General features: G+C 43.1%; 1 protein-coding gene across 1 annotated transcript in view; it reads right to left on the bottom strand.

Annotated features, from left to right (window-relative positions):
• Positions 1-7,060: 7,060 nt before the first annotated feature.
• The window catches only part of LANCL3 (LanC like 3), a 65,217-nt gene continuing 54,257 nt past the window's right edge, over positions 7,061-18,020 (bottom strand). Inside the window, 2 exon segments of the mRNA XM_040336485.1 lie at positions 7,061-7,467; positions 10,909-11,116. Coding sequence (XP_040192419.1) covers positions 7,308-7,467; positions 10,909-11,116 — 368 coding nt within the window. The 3' untranslated portion in view covers positions 7,061-7,307.

Here is an 18,020-nt window from a genome sequence, read left to right on the forward strand (position 1 = left end):
AATTGCGCGGTCGTGCGACGTGGCTCCCAAACAAAATTGGCGTTCTTTTTTCCCCACAAATAGAGCTTTCTTTTGGTGGTATTTGATTACCTCTGCGGTTTTTATTTTTTGCGCTATAAACAAAAATAGAGCGACAATTTTGAAAAAAATGCAATATTTTTTACTTTTTGCTATAATAAATATCCCCCAAAAACATATATATAAAAAAAAAAATTTCCTCAGTTTAGGCCGATACGTATTCTTCTACCTATTTTTGGTAAAAAAAATCGCAATAAGCGTTTATCGATTGGTTTGCGCAAAATTTATAGCGTTTACAAAATAGGGGATAGTTTTTTTTTTTTTTCGTTTTTTCGATCAGCGATTTTTTTCGTGACTGCGACATTATGGCGGACACTTCGGACAATTTTGACACATTTTTGGGACCATTGTCATTTTCACAGCAAAAAATGCATTTGAATTGCATTGTTTATTCTGAAAATGACAGTTGCAGTTTTGGAGTTAACCACAGGGGGCGCTGTAGGAGTTAGGGTTCACCTAGTGTGTGTTTACAACTGTAGGGGGGTGTGGCTGTAGGTCTGACGTCATCGATCGAGTATCCCTATAAAAGGGATCACTCGATCGATGCAGCCGCCACAGTGAAACACGGGGAAGCCGTGTTTACATACGGCTCTCCCCGTTCTTCAGCTCCGGGGAGCGATCGCGAGGGGGCGGCTAGAAATGAATAGCCGCGCCCTCGTCCCGGATCGCTCCTGAAGCCACGGGAACCGCCGCATGTACGGGGGGGTCCCGATCGGATCGTCTAGGCAGGCACGTACAGGTACGTTGATGTGCCTGTCCGAGCCATTCTGCCGACGTAAATGTACATGCGGCGGTCCGGAAGTGGTTAAACAAAAATCAAATATAACAAATTAAGGCCATGTCTTTAAACAGACCTCTAAGGGCCCTTTCACACGGACGTGTCAATGTGCGGGCTCCGCTTTGCTCAGCGGGGATTGCTCCGTCGATCCCCGCTGAGCAGGCAGATGACAGGTCTGTCTCTGTACACTGTGCAGGGACCGACCTGCCAGAGCGCCGCTCTCCCCTATGGGGGATCGGATGACAACGTAGAAAAGTAGGGTTTTCCTCCATCACACATTGGTGGATCGGAGCGGGTCGGATGTCAGCGGGCATGTCACCGCTGACATCCGTGGCTCCATAGAGGTGCACGGAGCGCCCGTTCAGGTCCGCCTAAAAAACTGACAGGCGAACCTGAACGGTCCGCCTATGTGAAAGAGCCCTTATAAAATACATTTTGTGTAACATCAATATTTACCCTGCACATTAAAAATACAAATGAATGACACAGTTGCAAAATGTTGCCTTAATAATAAATATCAACCACCGTTCAGTCAAGTAACCTATTCCAAGACACTGGTCACATGCTTTCTGCTAATACAGAAGATTTTAGGATCTCAATAGCAGGACACTGCTCAGAAAGAACATCCCAATCAATGTGTCTCTGCCTAAATAGTATCCTGAGATTGGTTTTTCAATATTTTCTAGAAGAGATCACATGACAAATAACTCGATATAGGTCATGTGATTGGGCACTGAATAACGCAAGATTCCCAGTACTGCAATAGTAAGCCTCACAAAGACTTCACTGCTTTAGTGATCAACCTGAACTATTTATAATGAAATGAATACTGTTAGTGAAAATGTGTTTTTGTTTTTTAGCAATCTTAATCATTAAGGCCATGTATCGTTAGATTTTTATACTGTGATGGGTTTAAACTACATATGTTACAAACAAAAGCAAAATTCTGAACATATGATGCACAATCCCAGATAGCAAGCAATTGAGATGCACGTTTGAAAATGCTATTGCTAGACTTGCCAGGCTTCAAAAGTCTGCATTGCACGACTCCAGACCAAACATTCTACAAGCCTGCTGCAAGTTCTGGTTCAGTTATGTTGTGCAATGGTCATCCCACCACAAGAGCCACTGTGACTTGCAGAGATCTTGCTGTAGACTCACCACTGCAACTTTGCTCTTGCTAGAGACTTGACAAGCAAATTTGCTACAAATTGGAAAAGTGTCAACCACAACTTGTGCTTCAAGTGCTCTGCAAGTGTACAACTTACCAGTGAAAATGTGTAGCAAGTTAACAAGACTAAGGGCTCTTTCACACGGGCGGCCCGTTCAGGTCCGCCTGACAGTTTTTTTGCGGACCTGAATGGGCGCTCCATGCTCCTCTATGGAGCCGCGGATGTCAGCGGTGACATGCCGCTGACATCCGACCCGCTCCGATCCGCCAAAGTGTGACGGAGGAAAAACCTACTTTTCCATCCGTCTGGCGGATCGGGTGAACAGGGACAGACGGTCCGTGTTCATCCGATCCCCCCATAGGGGAGAGCGGAAAAAAGACAGGGCTGTCCCTGCACAGTGTGCGGGGACCGCCCTGTCATCCGCCGGCTCAGCGGGGATCAACGGAGTGATCCCCGCTGAGCAAGCGGAGGTTCACGGGGCGGATCATCACTGATCCGCCCCATGTGAAAGGGGCCTTACAGTTCATCACTGACACAAATTTGTGGCAAGTTATCCTTGCTGTCTGGGATATAGTACCTGAATATATATCCTCCTTCCTTCTTGGCACCAGGGCTTATTTATAAATAGTAACAAATAGAAATTGCGTGTGTTGGCCAACAGAAGATTCACGTTAAAGTCTTCCAGAATGGTTCCTGTGGGTAACACTGACTCTTCTTCCATTACGTATTTATTATTAAAATAAACTCTGATGTAATTAAAAATGAATTATACCATATGGACACATTTTTAATATTTCAGTACATACAATTAAACAAAAATCCAATATAACAAATTAAGGCCATGTCTTTAAACAGACCTCTAAGGGCCCTTTCACACGGACGTGTCCATGTACGGGCTCCGCTTTGCTCAGCGGGGATTGCTCCGTCGATCCCCGCTGAGCAGGCAGATGACAGGTCTATCATAACTTACTAAGTTACTTACTTTTACAATAATCACCAGTTATTAAATACAAACTTTTTGATTGACTGCAATAGCTAAACTTAAGCGATTCTTTGTCCACATGGGGTGCAAGTGGGGTCAACAGAGACCAAACAGGCTACATTAATTTTTCTTAGTGCTGGATGACCACTCATTACAGTACATGTGAGTGTTATACTACTGTATGAAATGTTTAGTGTTAGGAAAGTCTACCTCTTCAATGTTATGGTAACCCATATACCCTGCTGGAGATGACAAATTCTGGAAGCAAGAGTGGGAGATGTGACGTACCATCTATTGTGGAAATATGCATTATGACTTAAGGGGTCAATAACTCTTGTTGAGTTCAGCCCCAAATATGATGCGGTGTCCAGTCTGGAATTGAAACTTGAAACACGAACAAAGTTGAGAAGAGTTTTGTGTATCTACACAGTAGTCATTGGCTGCACATTATTTGACTTTGCACTTTTTATTTTGCACTAATGTTGTTGTTTGTTTTGTTTTTTTGGTTAGGGATAGGAAGATTTACAGCACTTCACAGGTATTGCACTTTACAGATTATATATATATATATATATATATATATATATATATATATATATATATATATATATATATTATATTATATTATACATTTACAAATTTGTATGCATAATTAAGAGTCATTGGAAATATAACTTAGCTGTTGGGAACAGCTGCTGTCCAGAAGACAATTTTCCAGCTGGTTCCTTCAGTTTTTCAGTTGAAGTATGTTGGGCAGAATGGTGCCAACAGAGCCACCCACATAGTGAACTTTGTCCAGTTCATTAAGAACCATCTGAAATGCTCTCAATGTATGACCAGCTTAAATTTCTCTGCTAGAAATGTTACTTCTTATTGACCGTTAACCCTAGAATAAATTGCTTTTTTTTTCATTCTCTGACATGTAAAGCGCCTGTAAAGCGCCTGCAAAGCGGCGCTTTTCTGGCACATTTAACCCTTTGTTTGGCCATTAGAGTAGGTTAAAAGCGAAAAGCGCAGCTAACACAGCCCAGTGCCAGTGTGGAAAGTCTCTTAGAGGTCCTGTCTTAATTATTTTAACTTTATAGCTCTGTTCAGGACACTGAAAAATACTCAGTACTTCCAGGTATGCGGATCACGTGAATCACTCACGCACCCGGTGTAATGGGCAGAGAGTCCTCAATCCCTTCACTCTGAGCAAGCTCACAGAGTGATAGGCAAGCATAAGGAAAGTGAGTATATTGAGTATAAAAGCTGGACTGCATGGGAAAAGTACTGGTTTAAAAAAAAATGATCTAGGCAACAAGGGAACTTATCAGTAAGCTACAAGAATATTTACACTGCTTATTTTAAATATGGGTTCTATGGAATGCAGTGCAGCCCCAGCACACACAGAACACCTTGCAGTGTTCATATTAGTAGGTGATCAACTGCTTTGAATTTCAGCACTCTTCTTCCTCTGAAACAGAACATTGGAGACAAAATTGTCTTACCATTAGGGAACAAAGTTCTGGTTTAGGCCTCATGCACACTGGGGCTCTTCTAAATGCTTTTCTCCTGGGAGGAGAGCAGCTACAAAAATGCTCCTCAAGCGCATTTAGGCACATCAAGCGCTTTGGGGGTTTATTCATTTCATTGGCCAGACTATTCATTTATTCTGGCCATTGAAATGAAAAAAACGCTCAAGTGCTAAAAAATACCTAGCATTAACACACGATGAATCATATTTAAACTTTACTCCTCTCCTGAATGCACATGTGATATTTTTTATTCTTTGCTTCTAAACTCCCCTGCCTCTAAACTCCTGTAAGTGTGCATTGACACATGAGCTAGCATGGAGGAAGGGAAAAAATAAAGCTCAAGCGCCTATAAAAATTCAGTTTTTGAGCTCAAGTGGGCAAGAGGCTTAAATCCCCATACGCACGGGCAGAATGTTGCGAGATGTAAACGTTTCTCAACTCCAATCCTCAAGTACCCCCAACAGGTCATGTTTTCAGGCTTTCCATTATTTTTCACAGGTGATTTGATCAGTTTCACTGCCTTAGTAATTTGATCTGAGGGAAATCCTGAAAACATGACCTGTTGGGGGTACTTGAGTTGAGAAACTTTGGTCTATGGGATTTTTAATGTGCATAGAGCAGTTCACATGACCACAACAAATGTGCTCATTTTAAACAAAAGAAAGTGGGGGAAATAGGGGAGGTTTAAGAGTTCACTGATGTTACAAGGAGGAAGAAAAACACCGTAGGAAACAATTGCATGACAAAAATTATTACAGGACATTAGGTAGTGGATATTTATAGATTATGTTTTTTAAATAAGGATGTTGTTTAGTGCCACTTTAATTTTACACTTTTTTGTTTTTTGTTTTTACTAAGATGACAATTTTATACAAAGTCAAAAATTAAAAAAAGAGATTGCTGTTGTCTAATCATTCTACAACCTATAGATAAGCAAACGGTTCCTTTACCATCATTTTCACACATGCTAAAGAGTGAGGTTTAAAGTGGATGTAAACCCACTCTCATGCTTTCTAAACTACTGCCATAGTGCTGATCTATAAGGATATAGATGCCTCCTGCGTGTATCTTTACCTGTCAAATGTTTCCCCTCTGTCTGTTATAAGAACTGAAGAACTGCAGATTCTGTGGGTGGATCTGTTGTCTGGAGCTCTGTGGGTGAAGTCGTGATGTCAGTAGACTCCCCGCCCTCCTCTACACTCCCCTTGTCAACATGCATTTTTTCCTATGTATTCCTTACACTAACTTCTGCTATGATTACTAATATCCAGTCAAAATCCAGAAAAATAACTAAGGACTAAGGTTTTTCTCTGTAAATCCATTTTATTTTACTAAACAATCAAAGAGGATTGCTCAGAGCTGGATTAACTCTGTGTGGCAAGACTGGGCACAGATGATAGGAAATCTTATACTGTACATTGTGACATCACAAAAGTAAAAAAAAAAAAAATCGGGTTTACATCCACTTTAAGTAAACTTGCCGCAAACCTGAGTAATTCAAGCCAAGTGTTGCAGAGGTTGCCTTGACTAAAATCCATAGGTCAAAAGAATCAGTAGATCCAGTATAGGCAGCTGAAATTATTTGCAATCCTCCAATTTTTACATACAGTTTAGCTTTACCTCCACTTCTCCAACCTCCTGGATCTTCCCATGGGCCAATAAGACAACCTTTTACCTGGAATGTTGAAGATGAAGCAGGACAAGGTGGGGCAAAGCTCTTCTTTTTCAGCCAAGGTTTACATATGAATACAGCTGCCTATATTTCTGGATTACTAATCATTTTGGCACACGGTTAGTCACTAAATACAACCTGAGCTTATGTTTTTTTTAAATATAACATGAGAGTTGTAACTGTCAATGCACAAAAATGTACTCTCTACCCATTGCACAGAGAGGTTTAGCGTTTGTTAGGCTTCATAATGGGGCTCGCAAAGGTGTAACTAGAAACCTCTATAGTTTGTATTACCAGTCCCTGCTTGCTTTGTTCTTCCTTTTTATGTACCACTCCATTACTGTCTACTCTCAATCCATATCTATCATAATATGGTCCAGCTTACCTGTTTTCTGTGGCAATTTTGATAAGTATTTAAAAACTATAAGGCCGCGTACACACGGTCGGTCAAGACCGATGAAAACGGACTGAAGGACCTTTTCATCGGTCCAAACCGATCGTGTGTGGACCCCATCGGCCAGTTATCCTTCGGTCCAAAAATTTAGAACTTGCTTTAAAATTGAACCGATGGACGCCTAACCGATCGGTCAAAACCGATGGTTAGTATGCAAAAGCATCGGTTAAAGGTCCACGCGTGCTCGGAGTCGATTCGACACATACTTGGAAGCATTGAACTTCATTTTTTTCAGCACGTCGTTGTGTTTTACGTCACCGCGTTCTGAACCGAACGCTTCTTTAACCTATGGTGTGTAGGCACATCAGACCATCAGTCAGCTTCATCGGTTAACCAATGACAACGGTCCTTCGGACCGTTCTCATCGGATGGACTGATCATGTGTACAGGGCCTAAGAGTCCAGCTCTGTTGCCAATAATAAACAGCAATCACAGCTATTTATACTAATATATCCCTTTTTCCCCCGGCTATAAGACCCTGGTCATCCCCAGTTCTTCTTTTCCCATGGGTAACCACTAGTGCACCCCCCCCCCTTAAATATGATATCAGTTTATACCTATCAAGCACAAGGACATTGTCCCTAATCATCATGATTCATATTTGAAGAGCCTGCAAAAATCCTCATGTCCAGTTCATTACAGCAAATGATGACTCTACACAAAGACATTAAAAAGTGGGAATTCAGCCTGGTTAGGCTGTAATAAATCAACCAAAAAACACACTGTTCCTGACAAGCCTTCATATAGACTGTAGATGCTTTCCACAGTGCACGATCCAGCTCTGAACTCATCCGAAGACAGAAACTCTGCAAACCTAAAAGGAGAGAAGAACATATGAGGAGATAAACTAAAGAATGCATAAAACAGATTATTGTAATTACAAAGTACACACTGAAAATATGCAGAAACAATATAAATAAATCATATAATAGCATTTAATAACTGTCACAAGAAGTTCAGTGACTTCCAAAAAAACTAACATCTATAATAAAAATTAAATAATCTGGCTGTAGCACCCATTTACTAACTTAAAATCTAGGAGTCTATTAACAAAAACAGTCTTTGTAATGTGTTTTGTCCTGTGCATTTCCTATGATCGTCAGCTCTATCTAGTAAACATGATGGTATATTTTCCTAATATGGAGTATTGCAGAAAAATGTCGGAAGGGCCAATCTTACGTCCTGCAGAATTCAGCAGCAACATGTCCATTTTTTTTTTAATGCAAAACAAAAATCACAATGGTGCAACGTTTTGAGGTCGCGTAGGACCCCTTCGTCAGGCAAGCGATAAATCACTTGCCTGACAAAGAAGTCCGGCGCGACCTCAAAACGTTGCACCATTGTGATGTTTGTTTTGCATTAAAAAAATGTTGGATGTAATTGGACGATCCTTGGTGTGCTGGCGAATATGTTTGTTTGTTTGATGTCTCTGGTACCCAGCTGGTAATCGTTTCAGCACCCATGCTTTCTTTATGAGACATTTTTACCAGGAACGTGTGCGATTGGAATATTGATTAGACTTCAGCAGCAATATGACGCAATGGGGGCTGCACAGTGATACAAATAGAGACCTACTGATTAAAACACTTTAAAGATCATGTTACAGCAGATTCAGATAAGTCACTTGTATTCTCCCATCTTTGCACCCCCTGCAACCTCACCAACATGTCCTTTCCTCTCTCTGATAACAACCTCATCAGTTTTACTGTGTCCCTGTCTTCAACCACCTACCCTTCCAGGCACTAAAGGATTACCTATAGAAACGTTTGTCATTTGAACACGTCTGTTCTCTATTCTGCTACTGACCTCCTCTATAATAAAATCCCATACCCCTGTTCTCCCTGACCTGTTCACTTCTATCTACAACAGTTCACTCTTATCCTCACTGGATGCATTTGCTCCTTTTACAACATGCAGAATCAGGCCCCTACTGTTGTCAGACTGATGACATCAGAAATCTCAAGAGACAAGAGAAATCAAAACCTGGCAAGCCTTCACTCTATATAAATTTACCTTCCTAAAATACAATTTCTCCCCTCATGCAGCCAAGCCAAACAAGCTTGCTTCATCACTATCATTATGACTATGGCATCCACTCTTTGTCAGTTCTTTGTTATCTTAAATTTTCTACTTTGTCCACCACCACCTCCCCTCAGTAACTCACTCACTGCTCAGGAGATTGCCAATCACTTCAAAAACAAGATTGATGAAATTTGTGGAGACATCCCCACTGCATACATAGCTACCCCACTTAACATACTCTGTCCAAAACCACATGCTTTCCTCTTTTGACTTGGTTACTACAGAAGAGGTCACCAAACTTTTCTCACAAGCCCACCTTACCACCTATCCGCTTGACCCTGTTCCTTCGGAACTACTATGGTCACCTCCTCTTGTTCTATTCTATGCTCTCTCACTCACATCTTCAATCTCTCCCCCTCTACTGGCACCTTCCCCTCTCCTCTAAAGCATGCACTGATTACCCCATACTTAAAAAGCCCTTACTGGACCCCATCAGCCTGAACAACTTAAGACCCATCTCCTTGCTCCCATTTACCTCTAAACTTTTAGAACATTTAGTCAACAACCACCTAAGCTCCTACCCCACTGATATCAACCTTCTTGACCCCTTATAGTCTGGCTTTTGCTGGTAAAACACCTCAGAAACGGCTCTACTAAAACTCACTAACAATTTACGAGCTGCTAAAGCCTAAGGCCACTACTCCATACTCTTACTACTAGACCTTTCTGCTGCTTTTGATACTGTTCACCACTCGCTATCATGGGGTTCCTTCAGGGCTATCTATAATTCTGTCTCTTCCTTTCCTCTTTCTGTAGGGGTCCCCTAAGGTTTTGTCGTGGGTCCCCTTCTTTTATCCATCTACAACTCCTTCTTTGGTCACTTGATAAACTCCCAATGCTTCCAATTCCATCTCTATGCTGATGACACCCAAATCTATTTCTCTACTCCCCACCTCACCCCTTCAGTCTCCTCTTGCATTACTAAGTTTTTAGCTGGTATATTAGTGTGACTGTCACACCACTTACTCAAGCAATATTTTTCTAAAACTGAGCTTATAATGTTTCCCCCAGCCCATTCCCCCTCACCTGACTTCCTCATCAGGATCAATAATATAACTATCAGTCTCTCCTCTCATGCCATGGGTGCTAGGTGTAACCCTGGATTCTGACATGTACTTTCAGCTCCAAATCCAATCACTGTCCAAATCTTGTAGACTTCACCTCCGTAATATCTCCAAAATATGCCCCTTTTTAACTGATGAAACCTGTAACTCCCTTCTCATTGGCCTTCACAGTTATTAAAAATTATATTGTATTTACTCTGCAAGCGCAAAGAAATCTGTGGTGCATCATTAAGAGAGTGCTGGCTGTGACATTTATAGTAGTGTGCCAAATAAACAATGAATTGCAATGCATGTTACTGTGGAAAGCAATATGAGCAGGATGATCACTATTTGTGACAAATCACATCAATGTCAAAATGTGTGCGCCATATAATTACAAATATTGCATATATTTTATGTGCCAAGAATAAGCATATTGTTGCACCAAGCAGTGTGTGGTGCAGGACACGTATGGCAAAGATATATACCAAGACGTATATCTAAATTGTTACTTCTTAATTGAGAATGATTCTGCATAAGTATATTTTTGAATGTATGTTTGGTAATTACTTGAAATGTGTACTCCTTTTGGATTAAATTAAATAGTAATAGTATCTTTGTATACATCTCTCTTATTTGCTTATCCACTGACACTTCTTATGAACCTTACATTGAGTTCAGAAAACACTGGATTTTTGTGAATTCCCTGAACAATTTCAACATTGATTTTTCTGACATTAGCTCACTGTCAAAATTGTTTCTGTAAAAAAAAAAAAAAAAATCTAACATTCTGCACTTAAGTTTCAGATGTCAGAAACTTTCTTCATACCTCATAGACGCATGAGGTGCGATATGCAACTTCACCCTATAAATCATGGTCATTGAGGCATAATCTATAATTTTTTGTGACAATTTCACACTTAATTTTCCCATTGTGGTTTCTCACTCTGGGCCTCTGATAGTTTATCTTGCCTTGAGTGTTTTTCCAGATCTCACACATGTATTTATAGCACTCTTACCGTTCTCGAGTGGGTACCACAGTAACCATATAGGAATTTATTTTTACTTTTCTAGTAGTAAGGAACTATATGTTAGACATTGCATATAAACAGTGGGGTGATGACACTAACCTCTGTGCTCTGTAGATATACTTGGAGTTACCAGTAAGTCTATAAAGCAATAGAAACACATAGGCGCTGCCTGCCACTCCATGACAAATACCAGGTCCTTTCTTGAGCAGACCTTTCTGCCAGGCCAGCTCTCCACAGCGAATGCAGGTGTCCAGGTAACATGGCTTTTTTGAGAGTAAATATGCTTTTGCAAATAGATAAGCAATGCCTAAAAAAACAAAAATGTATTAGTGGCATTAAAAAAGGAATATACTCTACAAACAGCCAATTAAAATGTTAACCTACTCAAAACCCAGAACACCATTATAATCCATACAGCTCTAGTATTGAATGTATCATGATGAAATAAACATATAACAATTACTATAATGTAATAAACAATTGTTTGAGGCATGCCCACACCGCAATAGTCTGACAATTTTCATAAAGCCTTGAAGCCTTGGTTCATGCTATTTTGTGAGGGCTCAACTCAATCATATGTAAAAGAGTGCTGTAGATTCACTAAGATTTCCATTTGTTATTGAGAAGAACCCCAGAGACAGTAGGTGATGTTTTTCTTGGCCTAAAGCCAGATATATACAGTGGCCCAGATTCAGGTAGATCCGCGCAATATTTGCGTGGGCAAAGGGCAACGATTTTTGCTCTGCGCCCACGCAAATATTTCGATTTGCCCGCGATTCACGGAGCAGTAGCTCCGTAAATTGCGCGGGCGCTATGCTAATTAGCCCAGCGTAAGGGCGTCTAATGTAAATGATCCCGCCGGGGGCGGGAATCATTTAAATTAGGCGCGCTCCCGCGCCGAGCGAACAGCGCATGCTCCGTCGGGAAACTTTCCCGACGTGCATTGCGGCAAATGACGTCGCAAGGACGTCATTTTCTTCTAAGTGAACGTGAATGGCGTCCAGCGCCATTCACGAATCACTTACGTAAACGACGTGAAATTTAAATTTCACGAGCGGGAAGGGCGGCTATACTTTAGCATTGGCTGCCTCTGCTATTAGCAGGAGCAACCTTGCGCTAAAGTCGCCGTACGGAAACTCCGTACCTTGCGTGCGCAGGGCCCGCGCAACTTTTGTGAATCGGTGGTAGTATGCAATTTGCATACTATACGCCGATCACAATGGCCGCGCCCCCTAGCGGACAACGCAAGAATGCAGCCTGAGATATGAAGGCATAAGGAGGCTTATGCCTGTCATATCCTAGGCTGCAGTCCGCGTAGTGATGTTCCTGAATCAGGGGCATTCGCTACACGGGAGCAAAACAGCTATTGCGCCGCACAACCTATGGTTGCGCGGCGCAATAGCCTCTTGAATCTGGGCCAGTATGTCATAATCATGGAGAGAACAGGGAGAACCAAGATCTGAAAAAAAGATCAACCTCCCAGGCATCTTTTAGTGTCTAATGCCGCGTACACACGATCGTTTTCGGCGTGTAAAAAACAACGTTTTTCAGCCTCTCGAAAAAACGATTTTTTTTTCAACTTCATCAATAAAACGACGTTGCCCACACACGATCATTTTCTACAACCTGAAAAACAACATTGTTAAAAAAGTCGTTAAAAAATGGAGCATGTTGGATTTTTTTTTTTTTTTTTTCGTTTTTCAGAACCCGAAAAATGATGTGAAGCCCACACACGATTGTTTTAAATTACATTTTTTTAAAACGTCGTTTTTTACAAGCCAAAAAACGATCGTGTGTACGCGGCATAAGAAGTTAGTAGTTGACTGAGTCTTGTTTCCACCCACAGTAGTTAATTGTGCATCTTTAGGTAATGTTGTAATGTTGTTTAAAGCTGTTGGAGATCATGTCGGGTTGGCATCTTTTCTGGTCCTTGCCTATTAATAACGTTAGTAATAAATCTCATTTATGCCAGCCAGGCTTTCTGTGTTGTCGGGTTGCAACCGTAGGACAAGGAGATGGAATTGCAATATTTTCTTCTCTGCTCCCAAAGGATAAAAAAATGTGTGCCTAGTATTCAGCAATTATATTTTCTGCCTATCCAACCTATATCTATGTAAATTAATGATATTATTTACAGAGTAATGGGTACTTAAGAGATAATGAACTCATTAATCAATGACTGTAAATAATGTACACCACACAGAAGACACAGGCAAAAAAATTATATAGCTCTAATTAAAACATGTCTGTTGCCTTACAGTAGGTTCACCGATGGTCTGATGGTCTGATGTGCCAACACACCATAGGTCAAAGAAGCATTCGGTTCAGAACGCGGACACGTAAACCACGTACGACCTCACTATAAAGGGGAAGGCCAAAGCCTTTTGCGCCACCCTTGCCTCTGCCTTTGCTGATTCCGTGTTCCCGCGTGTTAGTGAAAGTTTGGTGAGAGACGATTCGTGCTTTTCAGTCCCTTACAGCGTGACAAATGTGCTATCTCCATTACGACCGCGAGTTTTACAAGAACGAGCGCTCCCGTCCCCTCATTTAGTCTGAGCATGCATGGACTTTGAACCGATGGTCGTGCGTACTAACCATCGGTTTAGACCGATCGGTTAGGCGTCCATTGGTTGAATTTTAAAGCAAGTTCTAAATTTTTCGACCGAAGGATAACGGACCGATGGGGCCCACACACGGTCGGTTTGGACCGATGAAAAGGTCCTTCAGTCCGTTTCCATCGGTTTTGACCGACCATGTGGCCTAAGATTTGGGTGGACTGATTCTCTAATATAGAACAAAATATATTTACTTAAATACTCTTTATTTTATTTTTACAAGATGTTTCAGCTGCACTGAGTATCACCGGATTATGTGGATTTGTGTAATGGCCACATAGGCAGATGAAGTAAGAATTCAGGGAAAGGTGCATTCACAATAGTTTCGTTATCTAATGTTTATTTCTTATACAATTTTGCTCATTGAATTGATATACTTCCACCTAAACCCAAAATGTTTGTTTTCCAAAATTGGACTTACACTATATTACTTTAATGACATCCCAGTCTTAGTCCGTAGGGTTCAATATTGAATTGGCCCACCCTTTGTACCTATAAGGCCTTGTACACACATGTCCGCAGACCGTTTTCATCGGACATGTCTGCTGGGATCATTTGGTCTGATGTGTGTACACACCATCAGACCAAATTCCCCGCGGACAGAATACGCGGTGACAACGCGGTGACGTGGCGGCGACTTGGCGGCGACGATGACGTGGCGATGCGCGCGAACCCGGAAGTTCAATGCTTCCACGCATGCATCGAATCACTTCGACACCATGCGCGGGTTCTCGGGCCAGCGGACATGTCCGATGAGTCGTACTGACCATCGGACATGTCCGACAGACAGGCTTCCAGCGGATAAGGGGATTTTTAATACAGCTTACCTGTAAAATCCTTTTCTTGGAAGTACATCACGGGACACAGAGCGGCATATTCATTACTATGTGGGTTATATGGAGTACCTTCAGGTGATGGACACTGGCAATCTCAAACAGGAAGTCCCCTCCCTATATAACCCCCTCTCATAGGAGGAGTACCTCAGTTTTGTAGCAAGCAGTATGCCTCCCAAAATGGTCCCCAAAAGAGGGGTGGGAGCTCTGTGTCCCGTGATGTACTTCCAAGAAAAGGATTTTACAGGTAAGCTGTATTAAAAATCCCCTTTTCTTTCTCGTACATCACGGGACACAGAGCGGCATATTCATTACTATGTGGGATGTCCCAAAGCAATGCTTTAATGAGGGGAGGGAGACATCTTCCCAAGACAACAGGATTTAATTAGAGGTACACTCTAAAATAATAATAATAAATCCAACTTAGTCAAAAAAGAATAAATTTAAATGTAAATTCAAATCAAGGGTGCCCCCGATTCCGAGGGTCTTAAATCGCAGCCTGCAGCACTGCCTGCCCAAAGGCTGTATCAGTATTCCTTCTTACGTCCAACTGGTAGAACTTTGTAAACGTGTGGACTGAAGACCAGGTTGCCGCCTTGCATATTTGAGCCATAGAGATCTGATGGTGTGCTGCCCAGGAGGCGCCCATGGCCCTGGTAGAATGAGCCTTTATTGATAAAGGAGGAGGCAACCTCTTCAAGCCGTATGCCTGAGTAATTAACTGTCTAATCCACCTCGAGATGGTGGATCTTGCAGCCGCCTGCCCCTTCTTGGGCCCATCCGGCAAAATGAACAACACCTCTGTTTTCCGAATCTTCTCTGTAGCTTTAAGATAGGCCTTCATGGCCCTGACAATATCTAGGGTATGCAGCAACCCTTCTTTCTTAGACGTAGGTTTCGGAAAGAAGGATGGTAGAATCAAATCCTGGTTTAGGTGAAAACCGGATATAACCTTCGGCAGAAAAGAAGGATGAGGACGGAGAACCACCCTATCCTTATGCAGAATAAGATATGGTTCCTTACAAGATAAGGCAGCCAATTCTGACACTCTCCTGGCTGAAACTATGGCAACCAGAAATACCAATTTCCTTGTTAGTAAAACCAAAGGAATCTCAGCCAAAGGCTCAAAGGGTTGCTTCTGCAAAGCTGATAGAACAAGATTTAAGTCCCACGGACAAAGTGGCGACTTGATCGGAGGATTAATACGTAAGACCCCCTGAATGAAGGTCTTAACCAGCGAGTGGGTGGCCAACGGCCTCTGAAACCACACTGACAGAGCTGAAATCTGTCCCTTAATTGTGCTTAATGCCAGGCCTTTATCCACTCCCAGCTGGAGAAAACTTAACACTCTATCAATGGTATACTTGCGGGAAAGCCATTTCTTGGACTCACACCAGCCTACATAGGCCCTCCAAACCCTGTAATAAATTACTCTGGAGACCGGCTTTCTAGCCCTGATCAGGGTAGAGATAACCTGCTTAGACAGACCTCTACCCCTGAGAATCAGGGATTCAGCCGCCAGGCCGTCAAATTTAGACGCCGTAATGCAGGGTGGAGGATCGGGCCTTGAGAGAGTAGGTCTGGTCGTAGAGGAAGAGTCCAAGGGTCTTCTACTGCCATCCTCAAGACTAGTGAGTACCATGCCCTCCGGGGCCACGCTGGAGCAACCAGGATTACTGGCTTGTGCTCCATCCTGATCCTGCGCAGCAGGCGGGGTAGTAACTGGAGAGGGGGAAAAGCATAAAGGAGTTTGAACTGATGCCAAGGGCAAACTAACGCATCGGTTCCGCAGGCCATCGGGTCCCTTGTCCGGGACATGAACCTGTCTAGCTTCTTGTTGAATCTCGATGCCATGACATCCACGTCTGGCACCCCCCATCTCTGGCAGATTGTCTGAAAAACCTGGGGATGTAGAGACCATTCCCCTGGCGACATAGTTTGGCGACTTAAGAAGTCTGCCTGCAGGTTGTCCACTCCGGGAATGAATATTGCCGATATGCAGGGCACATGAGCCTCTGCCCACAGAAAAATCAAGCTCACTTCCTTCTGAGCGGCCTGACTCTTGGTTCCCCCTTGGTGGTTTATATATGCCACAGCCGTGGCATTGTCTGATTGTATTCTCACCGGGAATCCCTTCAATTTGGATGTCCATGCCAGGAGGGCTAGCCGAGCAGCTCTGAGCTCCAGGATATTGATGGGCAGCTGCTTCTCCGCCGCTGCCCAAGTACCTTGGCGAGTACAACCATCCAAGACCGCTCCCCAGCCTTTTAGGCTGGCATCTGTGGTCACTATCTTCCAGGCTATGGGGCTGAAGGATTTCCCTTTCAGCAGATTCTGAGGGTTTAACCACCAGCACAGACTTTGCCGGGCTCTTGATGATAGAGCTAAAGGAAACTCCAAGGCCTGTGCTTTCCCGCTCCAAGCCGCCAGAATGGCTGCCTGTAGGATGCGAGTATGGCTCTGTGCGTAAGGTACCGCCTCGAACGTAGCCACCAGCTTGCCTAGTAAACGCATACATAGGCGAATAGTTGGTTCTTTTTTGCTTAGAACCAGCTGAATCAACTCCTTGATAGCTTTGACCTTTACCAGGGGTAAAAATACTCTTTGCTGAGCTGTATCTAACCTCATGCCGAGATATTCCAACTGTTTTGTTGGTTGGAATGCTGATTTTTCTCGGTTTAAGACCCAGCCGAACCTCTCGAGGTATTGACACGTGAGGGCAACCGCTTGCTTCAGGCAAGCAGGTGAGTGATCTATGATCAAGAGATCGTCCAAGTATGCTAGGACCGTGACCCCTTGGATTCTTAGATTGGCTAAAATTGGAGCTAGAACCTTCGTAAACACCCGGGGGGCCGTAGCCAGGCCGAAAGGAAGTGCCACAAACTGGAAGTGACGCTGAGCCACCGAGAAGCGTAAAAATCTTTGATGTGGCTGAAAGATCGGTATATGAAGGTAAGCGTCCTTTATGTCTATGGAAGCCAGAAAGTCGTCCTTCTGGAGTGCGGCGGCTGCTGACCGAACCGATTCCATCCGGAATGACTGGACCTTTAGGTAAACGTTTAAACCTTTTAGGTCCAAAATTGGTCTGACATCGCCGTTGGGCTTTGGTACGACAAATAGATTGGAGTAGAAGCCTAGTCCTTGCTCTTGGACTGGTACCTCTACAATCACGCCCTGGCAGAGCAGACGATCCAATGCCGTTAGGAACGAGGCCTTTTTTGCTGGATCGTTCGGTACCCTTGACTCCTGAAAATGAGGCGGCGGAAACTTTAGAAACTCTAACTTGTAGCCTATGGCCACAGATGACCGGACCCATCTGTCGGGGATGTTGGCTTCCCAAACCTCCGAAAAGAGACGAAGCCTTCCCCCCACTCGAGTGAGTGGGGGCGCCTCTTCATAAGGCAGACTTAGGGGCTGGCTTTGTTGGTTTGCGATACCATGGCCTCTTGCCCCCAGGGGCCTGTCCCTGTGACTTATTGTTAAAGTTGGATCGCGCAGGAGGCCGTCGATACTGCCTGGAATTTGAGGGCCCCGGGACAGGGGAAATCGGCCTTTTAAAGGCAGGACCCCGGAACTTCTTTTTGACTGGTAGGAGGGTACTTTTACCACTCGATATAGTCTGAATGTATTTATCTAGATCTTCTCCGAAGAGTCTTCCCCCATGGAAGGGAAACCCTGCCAGAAGTTTCTTACATGGGGGCTCGGCCGCCCAGTTCTTTAACCATAAGAGCCTTCTCATATGCACTACTAATAGTGATAAACG

Source organism: Rana temporaria, chromosome 2 (genome assembly GCF_905171775.1).
Source record: "Rana temporaria chromosome 2, aRanTem1.1, whole genome shotgun sequence".
Classification (NCBI taxonomy): domain Eukaryota; kingdom Metazoa; phylum Chordata; class Amphibia; order Anura; family Ranidae; genus Rana; species Rana temporaria.